Below are 12,056 nucleotides of genomic sequence, written 5' to 3' on the forward strand. Positions count from 1 at the left end.
TATCTTCGCTTTCCATAAACAGTGGTGCGAATCAAGCATCCACTGTAAAGTTTAGTCGTGGGAAGTTTCTAATTTGACATACTGTGGTTTAGAAAAATTGATACTGCCTTTTTGTGTTTGTGTGTGTGTCTAGAAATCTATCCTGAAAAGCTATATGGGTTCATTTCTATCTTCCGTAAAATCCACCTTTTAGCAAAATCTTAAATCACCTTCTCCCCACCTTTATTCTCTGCTGCAACAACTGTCTTCTCTTCCCCTGGTTTCCCCACCATTCTCAGCCATTAAATTGCAGCCCACTTGCTGCAGAGACCTCTCTTTTACTTATGCTGTGAAGTGCCAATTAGCATACACATTAGTGGCACAGTACTAAATAATAACACTGCTACTAATCATAGTAGAGTTTTGGTTTTGGTTTTAACCGGCCTGACAAAAAACAACAACCCAACAACCCAAATTCTTAACATTTTAGCCAACACCACTCAAAGAATTATATACTATGGCATTCAAACAAATTGCAGGAAACAACTGAGGCTACTGGAACAATTTCTAGACTACTGATTCACTGCTTTTCAAACACGCAAAGATTTAGAATTCAGGTAAATAAGGCGTGCAAATATTTGTAACAGAGTCATCTGTGAGCAGCCACTGAGTCACCAAAGTTTACTACATGCTCAGAAAACTACAGTGAGTAGCCCCACATTGCTCCCCAAGGCAGGATGATCATAAAAAAGTTTCATGGTAGTCAACGCAACTAATTAAAAATATGAAAATGCATCATTTCAAATTAAGTTCAACCCCAGGGGAAAATGATAGCATTAAGCATGGATATAGTTTCCGTGGGTCTGGTTTCATACCGCTCCTGTAGAAAGTTTGTGAGAAGGATAGTTTACACAGAGTTAAATCTAGTGGCGGAAATTATTCCCCTTTTTCTAATCTCCTCTGCACGGAATGATCTTTCACATGATACAGAATTGCTCATTTAAAAATGGTGCCTGAAGTCTAAGGATGCTTTCACAAGCTGATTTGGGATTTTTGCCTGGAAATGTAATTTCAGCAGCTTTTCTTTCTTTCTTTCTTTTTAAAAGGAATTTCATTTTTGCAATGATTCCCTTTCTCTCCGGGCTTTTCTATAGGAAAAAAAAACTTGAGCCAAAACCGTAAAGGGGAAATCTTGCCTTCAGGTCTTTAATAAGTACCTATTTAATCCAAAATTCTTGGCTCGCTGCTTGTGAAAAAGGGAAAGTTCAGAGGAAATTGATATGAAAATTCGAATGACAAGATAATGCTGTACCCAGATAATCTCCAAGTATGGATTGCTCTGGAAAGTTGGGTGAGAGGGAGATTCAGCCTCTGGGCGCTTTTCTAACAATTTAATTAATGACACAATCTGCTTATAGTATGCACTCTCTTTCTTCAGACTGAGATATAAAGATGTTCAAACATCTGGGCAAATGAAACTGGTTATTCCCAAATGGTGGGGATGTCATGGAAAGACATTCTAAAGTCTAACCCTAAACTCATTGACTCAGAAGTCCATCTCACTGGGTTCAGCATGATTTAAGGCTGTGTACACATTACTGTCTTAAAGCTGCTAGATCCTTCTTTTTTCAATTCAGACAGAAGACGGGGAGGGTGCATCAAAATGCAGTATTTCACAAGGAACAACGGGAGAGATGCAGGATGCTGAGTACACAGTGGTTTATACACAGCCTAAGTCTTCTCTGTTTCTGTCCCTAGGACTGAAGTCTAGGAGGCTGTCAGCACCGAACAGAGGGATACAGAGATGGATTTAAAGTAAGTAAAGCCGGAATAGATACCATCTCATAGTACCCCGAAACAAAACAAAAGTTAATTCCACTGAACTAAATAAACCCCTTCTTTGCTTTCACAGACATGTGTTGTTGAAGTGATCCATGGTTTCTAATACAATTATTCTGCCGTTTCTCTGCATTTATATCACTAATAATAGCTGTGGCACTACGGATGTGCATGACAGCTTATAGGGCGCTTGTTTCTTTGGTTATTGGATTTCAATGAGAATTTCTTAATTATTTCAGCTGTAAAAAGGGGGAAAAAAGCATAATATGACTATCAGATCTGAAATGGTGATATAGGTGCCCACTGACTTGTCTCCTTTTAACTATTATAAAAATGATTTGTTGGACATCAAAAATCCAGTTGTTTTATCCCAAGCAAGGCAGGGGAAGTCTATGACCCTGGGAGAAAATACAACAGCCTATTAAATTTCATCAAATGGAGCATTGCCACAGGTGAAGCTAAGCGCCCAATACCTATGGGAGAATCCAATGAGCAACGGCTTATCTCACATCGCACGTTCATTGGGCAACTGTGCTTAACTTCAGCGGAAACCCTAGGCGAGTCGCAGAGGAATGGCTGTAGGTTGTGCGATAGGTATGTTTTGCTCCAAGTAAAATCTCTTCCTTCCTTTCTAGAACCCTTTATCAAAAAATGACACAGGTGACTCAGCCAAGTTAAACTCCTCAATGCACATTTCGATTTATATTTTGTGGCGAAAAAAGGGTCTGAAAGATTTTTTGATCAACTCTTCTCCAGTTTCTTATTTCATATAATTCACAAATCCTGAGTGACTGAAGCATTTTCATACTCGTGCATCACCAGCATGGATTTGGGTTCTGATGCCCATTGTCAACCCAGAACCGTCTGCAAGTGCAATTCTACCGTTCGCTGCTAGCACAGATAATTGATTAACTCCTATGGGACAATTTTTAATCCAAGGAGTGCCCATTCTACTTACAAGATATTGCAAGTGGAAGCTTCCAAACCACAAGAACAGAACACGTACAGACACTTTGCAACGAACCTTCTCTACCGAAAGTCAATGCCCAGGGATCGCATCTGAGCCTGTTTCCCAACAAGGAAATAGACTGAAGCAATAGTCTTGTAATTAGATTACACCATGGAGGACAATGGGACTCCTCACCTCGTACATGCTTTCCCATCCTTCCTCAAGAGTTCCAGTTGAGCATTACTTATTTTATCCTCGCAACGAACATGCAAGGTAGATTTAGCATGAGAGAAAGCAGCTTGCCCAAGGTTACCAGACGAGGTCCAGAATTTGAACTCAGGTCGCCCTGATCTAACTCCAGTCATTGCACCGTAACTTATCTGCCAAGCAAGGAGAAGCAAGTGGAAAGAAATGCTTGAACTTCAATTGGAAGGCGAGGAGTATATTTAATCCCATAGAATAGAAGTAAGCGCCTTTCTGGGCCAATACAACCCAGCAAGAGTCCTTTCTCCAAATCACACACAAATAAAGAGTTTGGCAGGGAGAGAGATCCAGTTTCTACCAAATTGTGTTCAAAAACCAGAAAAGAAACTGTTTAGTGGAGGGGGAGAAACACATCCTGCCTGCGCCAGAGCAAAGCTATTGGACTCTTCTGATAAACTCATCAGCTCCTCCTAGTTCAAAGTTTATCTACACTCTTATTCAGCTCAAACGGAAAGCTCCATCCGACATACACACACACAGGCATCCAGACCACCATCATTTTATTCCCGATTAACCCAGAATCACGGCCAGCATTCCATTTCCACACTCACAATAATCAGCATGGCTTAAAATCAACCTCATGCCACCTTTCAGCTTTAAATGAAGAAACTGGGGGGGGGGGGGAGGGGAGGAATCCATCTCTCTCCCACTTTTTTCTTTGTAATTTCAAAGCAACAACCAAACAACTAACTAATGCATTTTAACCAATCCTGACAATTATAAAGGACCTTAGTGCAAAAGTAGAACACCTGTTCCGGATGCAGAAGGTACCAGGCTCAAACACTGGCATTTCCAGAAAGGACTTTGGGGAGGGGGTGTTAAAATTCCTGCCTGAAAAATCAGAGAGCCACTGCCTGCCAGTGTAGACAATACTGATCTAGATGGAGCAGTGATCTGGCTGGGTCTAAGGTAGCTCACTTCATGTTCCTATGGGCGCTGGAGCAGATTCTCACTCTCCTTTTTCATGCTTGCAAAGTCCACCTGCTCCCCAAAATTAATACCATCATTTCTGACATTGCTAGACCAAGAGGATAGCTGTGTGCTAAGGGGAGGCAGAACAGGAGATTTAGACCCTTACTGTTGGTGGTGACAGTCGCACCGCCACACACACTGTCACGAAACCCATTTTTTCAAAGGCACCACTGGAATGAGCAGGAGGTGTCAACAGAGCAGCTCTCTGCTTTGAGGACAGAAGCTCAAACTGGAATTGCGTGATTGCCCACTCAGAAATCTCCTTCTCCAAAATAATTGGATTGTCATATGGCCCTGCTCTGGAAAGAATTCTATGGGACTGCATGGCTCAGTTGGTTAGAGCGTGGCGCTGATAACGCCAAGGTTGCAGGTTTGAACCCCATATCGGACAGCTGCGTATTCCTGCACTGTGGGGGGTTGGACTAGATGATCCTCAAGGTCCCTTCCAACTCTACAATTCTGCGATTCTACTTTGGAGATGGTGGTGAGGCCCCAATCCCCATCTTCCACCATGAACCGCCAGTAAATCTATTGCCCACCAGCCACTGGGCTCTCCACACACCTGGGTCACCAACAGCTTGTTGGGTCAGGGAAGTGATTGGCACTTTTTCATAGAGGGCCAGATTCAGCCTGGGGTCTCCAGTTGCCAGTCCCTAACCAGTGGAATTACTGTATCCTAACTCCAATCTGACCAATTGCACTGATTTTTCAAGGGTGGGGGTTGCTCATGCCTGGAAAAGTTGTGGACGCAACATGTTGTTTCTTCCTCACCAGCAGGATATATCCATAGCTGTCATTTCCCTTTTTAAAAGGGAAATTCCCTTATTCCAAATAGGATTCCTCGCAAAAAAAGGAAAAGTTGACAGCTATGGACATAGCAAAGCAGGTTTCACTGACTTTGAACATGAATTTAATTTGTTTTATTCCAAGTGTTCTTTATTCCACCTTTCCAAGGGGTTTGCGTTGCTCAAAGTAGCTTCCAGTTATTTATTTTCTGGTACACAGTGCTGTCCTCACCAGCACAAGCCTAACTACGTATTGAATGCAGCGAGGCTTACTCCCAGGTGAGGAAAGGGTAGGTCAACTTTAATTCTTAGTTATTGTTATTTATTAATTTTATATACCATTCGTTCATCCAGAGATCACGGGGCTGATTACAGCATATATCTATCACATGTCTTGATAAGTTTGTTTCTCCTTTTAAATACTTTTTTTTAAAAAAAAGAAAAATGTAATTTATATGTAAAAATACATATAAATTTAATTTATAATATGCTAATTATATGTTGTAAAAATGGTGTAAACCCCAATGGCAACAAAGAAGGCTTCCCTTTCCTCCTCAAACTTTTCTACCACTTCCTTCGCCTGGAGAGGGCAAAGCAAAGGGTCCCCTTGGCAGGCGGCGAGGGCGAATCCCGGCAGCGGTTCTTACCGGAGCAGGAGTGGAGGGGTTTTGGCCGGACGATGAGCGACGCCGGGCAGACGGAGTAGAGCGAGAGCTTCTCGAAGTAATCACACGTCTCCTTGGACAGGATCTCGTCGATCATGAAAGTCTTGTAGCGCCGCCTGGCTGCTTTCAGCGGCCCCGGGGGAGCCAGCCGGGCTTCGGCTTGGCAGTGCATGGCTGGAGCGCCGAGCGAGGAGTCCCCGAGGAAAGCGCGGCGAGGAGGGCGGAGGAAAGCGAAACGCGCCGGGGAAGGGGAGCGGAGTTTGGCCGGAACTGGGGGGGTAGGCGGAGGCTGGCAGCTCTAGCCAAAAAGAGAGAGAGGAGGCTGGCCGGAGGAGATCGCCTGGCCAGGAGATCCAGGGATCCGCCTTCCTGCTGCGCCTGGCTCTGTAGCTCCCTGTCGCCCGCACCCAGCCTCCCTCCCGGCTTGTCTCTGTCTCTCTAGCTCTGCCTTCCCCACCTCCAGCCTCTATATAAGCCGCCGCGCCTTCGGAGGACAAGCCGGCTGTCAATCAAGTGCGCACCCCCACCCCCTTCGCAGCGCCCCATTGTTCGGGCCTGGGACGCCCGGGCAGGCAGCGCTTGCTATTTTAAGGACTCCTTCCCTCCCTTCTCCAGCTGGAAGGGCGCCAAGGCCTTGGGTTAGCTTAGGCTGGCTGGCCGACTGGCTGGCTGGGGGGGGACGGGGGACGGGGGACGGACTGACGTGAATGCCTTCCTCCTCCTCCTCCTCCTCCTTTTCCTCAAGTCTGAACATCCCCAACCCTTTCAGGAGAGAAGGAGCGCTCCGTCTGCGAAGTTCGGGAAACTTTCGCAAAGCGCGTTTAGACGGGGCCAGCAGCGCGATCCGAAATGTCCTCGAGGTTATTCCGCACCGGTTCTTGCTATGCGGGGGGTGGACTAGATGACCCTTGGTGTCCCTTCGAATTCTTATAATTTGTTTACACACACCCCACACACAGGGTCCCAGCGATCCCCAAGGAAGCTCAGTCACCCGTCTGCAAATTTCTGGGCACTTCCCAGCTGCAAACCCTGGTCTTCCCTTCCGCGCGTTCGCTCCGATGTCAGCGGCGCTTGACTCGCTTTGCGCGGCCCCGGAGCGGGTGCTGGAGGCTGCTGCAGACACTGATTTGAGGGGTGGGGGTGGAAACCTCTATTGCGCACACTGAGGTCTACTTTGGAGTAAGCGTGCCAGGGCTTGCTCTGTCCATCCTTCCCTCGTTAAGCCCCGGGACTTCCAACCACGGCTGCGATCCTATCGCTCCCTGCTTTGGAAAGTCGACGCAGCGTCCGGAGTTTGCGCGCGGGGTCGGGCCAGAAAAACACTTCCTTGTGGCCTGGAGCGGGGTCGCTTGCAGGGTCTTCCGGAGCCCATCGAATTGCGGGGCTGACATGATTTTGCCAAGATATATATATATAACCTTTTGAGAACATTCTTAGTATATTCACGTCGATTTTGTTAGATCTGAGTTGATACATCCAACGCTAAAAACATCACAAAGAGTCAGCAGCTGGATCTGAGGTGAATCTGAGGTCCTGCTGCCCTCACCTTTGCGGTGGTGTTTGAGGGATTCAGTCTCTAAAAGAGATTTCCGCCCCCTCTTTGCCGGGTTAAGAGCAGGGAAGAACTAAGGAGCCAGTCAAGGGAGATCTAGCTTGGCGCAAGATCCGTTTCTCCCCGAATCTGCCCTGGGTCACTCCGGCTCGCTAAGGCGCAATTTATTTGGGATGGGGAGTAACCAATACCGGTCCCAAACCCAAGACGTGGCGACCCTTGGGTTTTCTCCTCTCTTTCAATTCTGCTCGCTGGTTGGCAAAAAAGGAAAAGGAAAAAAAGGCTGTCGATGTTCATCTTCGGAATTATTGTTCTTGTTGTTATTAAAGCTTTTTAAACTCCTTGGCCTCTCCCGACCCCCACCCCCGGGATTTTGTTCCTCTGTTTGATTTGTTTTAAATCCACCCACCCACCTCTGCAGATGCCACTAAAAAGAAGAAAAGTGTAGGAAAACAAAAAATTAAAATTTTATGCGCGCTGTAAAGGGTGCTGCTGTAAGTTATCTTTTGCACTGCCCGCCAATGAAAAATTATAAAAATAAAATAAAATTGCAGAGGTCTCTAGGCTTCCTTGCAACTATCCTCCGCGTAAATAAAAAAGCAAAAAAGCACGAACAGCCGCGGGGCCGCTGCCTTTTCCTTCTCTCTGGGTGTCCGCTTGATGTTTAGGACTTGTCATTTCTTCTTTCCCGGGGATCGCGGTCCTTGCAGCTCTCCGAGTTGCTTTCACCATCGTGCCACGCCTCGTTCTGTGCCAAGGCGAACTGTCATTAATTACTGAATATATCATTATTATTAATTACATTTCTTTGCGTAGTGTGACACTATTTCAAAGCGATTTAACAATATAAAACAAAACCAGATAAACTCAGTTCAAAATTAGAAGGGGGGAAAAAACCATTAAAAAGCCAAAGATTATTAATGGTTGAAGGCCTGATTGCGGAGGAATGTTTTCTCCTGGCGCCTTATATATGTGTTGTTTTTTGTTTTTAAACACACACACACACACACACACACACACACACAGACCCTCCTTCAGAAGAACTATTTCTGTGAGCCAAGGTACTTTCCCTCAGGCTGCGCGTTTGCAACGCAGACTTCTCCGACAGTAAGGAAATAAAACCTTTCAAAAACTCCTATGCAAAGTGTCCCCCAAGAAGCGCGCAGTATTCCAGCAACCACGGCCCGGATCCGCCTTCCCCGCCGAGCTCGGACAGGGCCAGGGGCGCTTCGCCCGAGTTTTTCGCAGTCTTTCGGACCCGCGAAGCTCTTCCTCTCTTGCGAACCTTCCTTTGGAGCTGCGGTCTGTGCTGCGTCAGGCCCTTCAGTGCTGGCGGGAGTGTGTACTGTACGCTCGATCTTCGCCTGCAGCCGCAGACACACCTACTCGCGAGTAAACTGCGCTGAAAACAGCGAGGCCGGCTTCTCCTGAACTGATACGCTCAGTGTACCTGCCATGTGCAATTTAGGCATTTGACAATATTTGGATCCTGCCTTTCTGTGTAAAACTTTCCAAGGCAAAGGAGCGAATTAAACGGCTTAAGCAAAGTGAACAAGCAAAGAAACAAATAGCACTCAAATAAAATATCGGGGGTGTTATCGCTCGTCTCTGTTTTGTTGGTGGGGAAGGAATGGGATCGACTCAGCTCCCAGATCACTTTTCACTTGGATGCCTCAGAAAGGGACCTTTTGACTCGTTTGGTCTCTCCCCCCCCCCAAGTCCTTTAGGCTGCAATCCCAGACGCAGTTCCCTGGGACACAGCTGTCAACGTTTCCCTTTTTTAAAAGGGAAATTCCCTTATTCTAAATAGGATTCCTCGCAAGAGGAAAAGTTGACAGCTATGCCCTGGGAGGAAGCTCCACTGAACCCAGAGAGACTTACTTCGGAGTAGACACGTTTAGGATTGCAGCACTGCTTCTTAAGATATGTTAATGTGCAACTGGAAGTGAGCCCCCTTATATCCGGGGGGCGGGGGTTAGACCCAGGAAAGCGAGCAGAGAATGGCAGTCTTCGGCTACGAATGTAATGGGGTGTTGGGGACATAAATATAGGTGGGCCCCCTTTTTTTAAAGCGCTCTGAGTCCCCTGGAGACAGGAAGTTATCCATGTTCGCCTAAATGCAATGAATATATCTCAGAGGACTACGTTGCTAATTTTTTTAATTTTCTTTCTCCTAAGGTTATGCTGACCGCACAATAGCAATCCAAACATTTCAGTGTCTGCAAAAGTGCGGAATAACGTGATTCGTAATATCTCCGTTGTAATATCACCATCGATCTATAGATCTGTATCTCCGTCGCAATTTTTCTTTTGCAGGCGAATCAAACTCTCTTTACACTCGGGGAGTTGCCATTGTCTTCCGTGGGTTTCCATGCGTAAAATAGTACTCAGAGACCTATCAATTCACAGCAACAATTTCGAGCTCTTCTCATAAATAGGTAGCTTTGGGTCCTCTACTATAATATAACATATTTACAAATGCTATGGATTATTTTTTTCCTATTAATCAATAATGTCCTCTTCGACTGTGAAGTTTTGCGCTCATATATTTTTCCTCTGTGAATTCTGCTCCCCTTTTCTGAATTTTTAAAATTTTTCTTCATATTTTTAAATAGCCCCACTGGGCTGTCCAGGAGCGTCAAAACAACCTGATCCACGACAAATGCAAAACTATCACATGGAAATCAGCAAAGTCCCATTCTGTTGCATCGAAACTGCTCGGGACAGGGCTGGGATTCAGCGACATGTAACTGGAAAAGTCATCACTGTTGGTTTATAATGGCTCCTTGCAATGAAAAAAATGGGGGGAATAATAATAATAATAATAATAATAATAATAATAATAATAATAATAATAATAATAATAATAATAGATGCATATGGATTTAAAATGCACCACATCCAAATTCTTTTTTTAAAAAAACAAAAGCTTTATTAAAAATCAAACCCTATCGTGTAATAAAGCGAGATCCCATGATGTGCTGATGATCTCTGTTGCGAGGACTGGCAAGGACCTGGGCGGGGTGGGGGGTCACCCAGCAGAAGTCAACCACCCCCTCCGGTAGGAAGGGAAGGGGACAGGTGAAACCCAACTCTTACTTCTGAGAAAAGTACCACTGTCTTCAGTGGGCTTACTCCCAGAGAGAGGTGTGACAGACAGCCAAGGAAGTTTTTACTCAGAGAGCGGACCCGTTGAAATGGATTTGAACCTTGATGTTAAATTACTGCCCAGTCATTTCCATGGGTCTCCTCTGAGTCGGACTGGCGTTGGCTAGTAGCAGCCGACGTGTCGCATCTAACATCACAGAGCACAACAACAGCAACAACAAAAGGCCACACGGAAAGCAGGAGAGGCGAATTCACGCGCCCAGATCGTACTGGCCCGAAAAGTTCCTTCTTCTCATCCCAAGCGTGTTCCCTGAGAAGCTTTACTTAGGTGCAAACCCATTGAGAATTGCTTTATTCTCTCCTCAAGCGTGCTTCCTTTCTGGACATCCGTGTCACTTTGTAAGTCGAGGATCGGGGCCTGGGGCTGAAAAGCATCCTCTCCTGCAACTCTTCCTCCCCAGAGTCCAGACTTGTTCGTTAGTCTTCTTTTTTTCCCCTTTGCTCACCAAAAACTTTCATTAAAGGAGAGGGAAAATAGCAGTTCGGTTCCGCGCAGCCTCCCCGCCCCCCGCCAAATTACCGGTAAGCCGGGTGAGATCCTGGCACTGAGCGAGCCTTTATATTAGTTAATCTATTCTTTATTTCTTTTGTTCTTTTAAATGAGGGTGACCTTCATAAAACCAGTTTGGCGTTCAACCAAAGAAAACGACGAAGGTACGATTGCATCTAAGGGCAAGCTAGTCGTCCTAGCTGGAAAACTTCTGCAAATATCAATCAGTGTTCGTGCAAAAATGTTCATGGAAATAATTTGGAGCTCTGACCAGGTTTTTAAACATGAACAAACCCGGGCTGCAGTCCTCTCACAAGCTTGATTCCCAGGAATAAAAAAATGGGACCGGAAATGTCCTAGCATCCAGACAAAACCTGAAATTTGGACCGAGAAGGAGAAATGAGGAATTCATTCCAGAGGTGCTTGCGCAAGAGAAGTTCCCTTTCCTGGGTCTGCTGCCCAAGGACACTCGCCTGTCTGGGCAATGCGAATCCAGCGTAGTGAAAACACAGGCGCGCGCCTATTCCCATTTACAGTGGCGTAGTCCTATTGACTCCCAGGACGCAAAGGGAGCCATCAGCAAATACAAGGAATTTTAGGGACGTAGGGACCTAATAAAAGGCCAAGCGATACCTCCACGTGACTCCCCAGATGTTTAGGAAGTCGATGCGAGTTTTAATCTATTGTTAACCTATTGGTCTTTTAACTTTCCGAAAGTTTTAAATTGTTTTTCCTTAGTGTTTATTTTATTGCTTTATTTCTCTCTCTCGCTCTCTCTTTGTAAACCACTTGGAAGTTGTTGTTGTTGGTTTACAATCAAGCGGTGTGTAGAATGAATCATAATGAATAAAATAAACCGGACAGTTTTCGAGAGAAGATTTAGACTTTTGTTTTTAATTTCGCGACGGGGGGGGGGTCGTTCGCACGCCCAGCGACAAGTTTATTTTTTAAAAATGTTGTTGTTGTAGTAAAATATTAATAGCTGTTGTTGCTGCTCTGATTTTAAGAATGAAACAGAGACAGCTGAGCTGGGGGAAGACGAAGCGTCTTTGGCGCTTCTCAACGGAGACGGAATAACAAGAGTTGTGGAAACATTTCTGCGCGCGTTCCCGCTGTGTGCGCGGAGATCCCCCTCTGAGCTGAGGTCGGTTTCTTGCGCGTGAAATCGACAAGCCGCGACTCCAGTCTCGACCGGCCGTTTGTCAGTTACAAGCGAAGGGCCAATTCAGACGAGGATTTCAGCCCTGCCTGCAGTGGCGTAGCGTGGGTTGTCAGCACCCGGGGCAAGGCAAGTAATTTGCGCCCCCTAACCCATGGATTTGCGCCCCCTAACCCGTGGATTTGCGCCCCCTAACCCCCAGATGTTGCGCCCGGTGCGGCCGCCCCCCCCTGC

General features: G+C 45.9%; 1 protein-coding gene and 1 long non-coding RNA gene across 3 annotated transcripts in view; both read right to left on the minus strand.

Moving 5' to 3' along the window:
- The window catches only part of BARX2 (BARX homeobox 2), a 39,972-nt gene extending 34,058 nt beyond the window's left edge, over positions 1–5,914 (minus strand). Inside the window, exon 1 of one of the 2 annotated variants that reach the window (XM_081890020.1) lies at positions 5,436–5,914. In XM_081890020.1, the coding sequence (XP_081746146.1) occupies positions 5,436–5,625 (190 nt within the window). In that variant the 5' untranslated portion in view covers positions 5,626–5,914. The remainder of the gene's footprint in view (positions 1–5,435) is intronic. The other variant, XM_081890021.1, reaches the window with a different exon arrangement.
- LOC309357718 overlaps positions 1–12,056 on the minus strand; it is a 125,949-nt gene that overhangs the window by 38,902 nt on the left and 74,991 nt on the right. The gene's annotated exons all lie outside the window — the stretch shown is intronic.

Source organism: Podarcis melisellensis (genome assembly GCF_964234715.1).
Source record: "Podarcis melisellensis genome assembly, chromosome: 15".
NCBI classification, from domain to species: Eukaryota; Metazoa; Chordata; class Lepidosauria; order Squamata; family Lacertidae; genus Podarcis; species Podarcis melisellensis.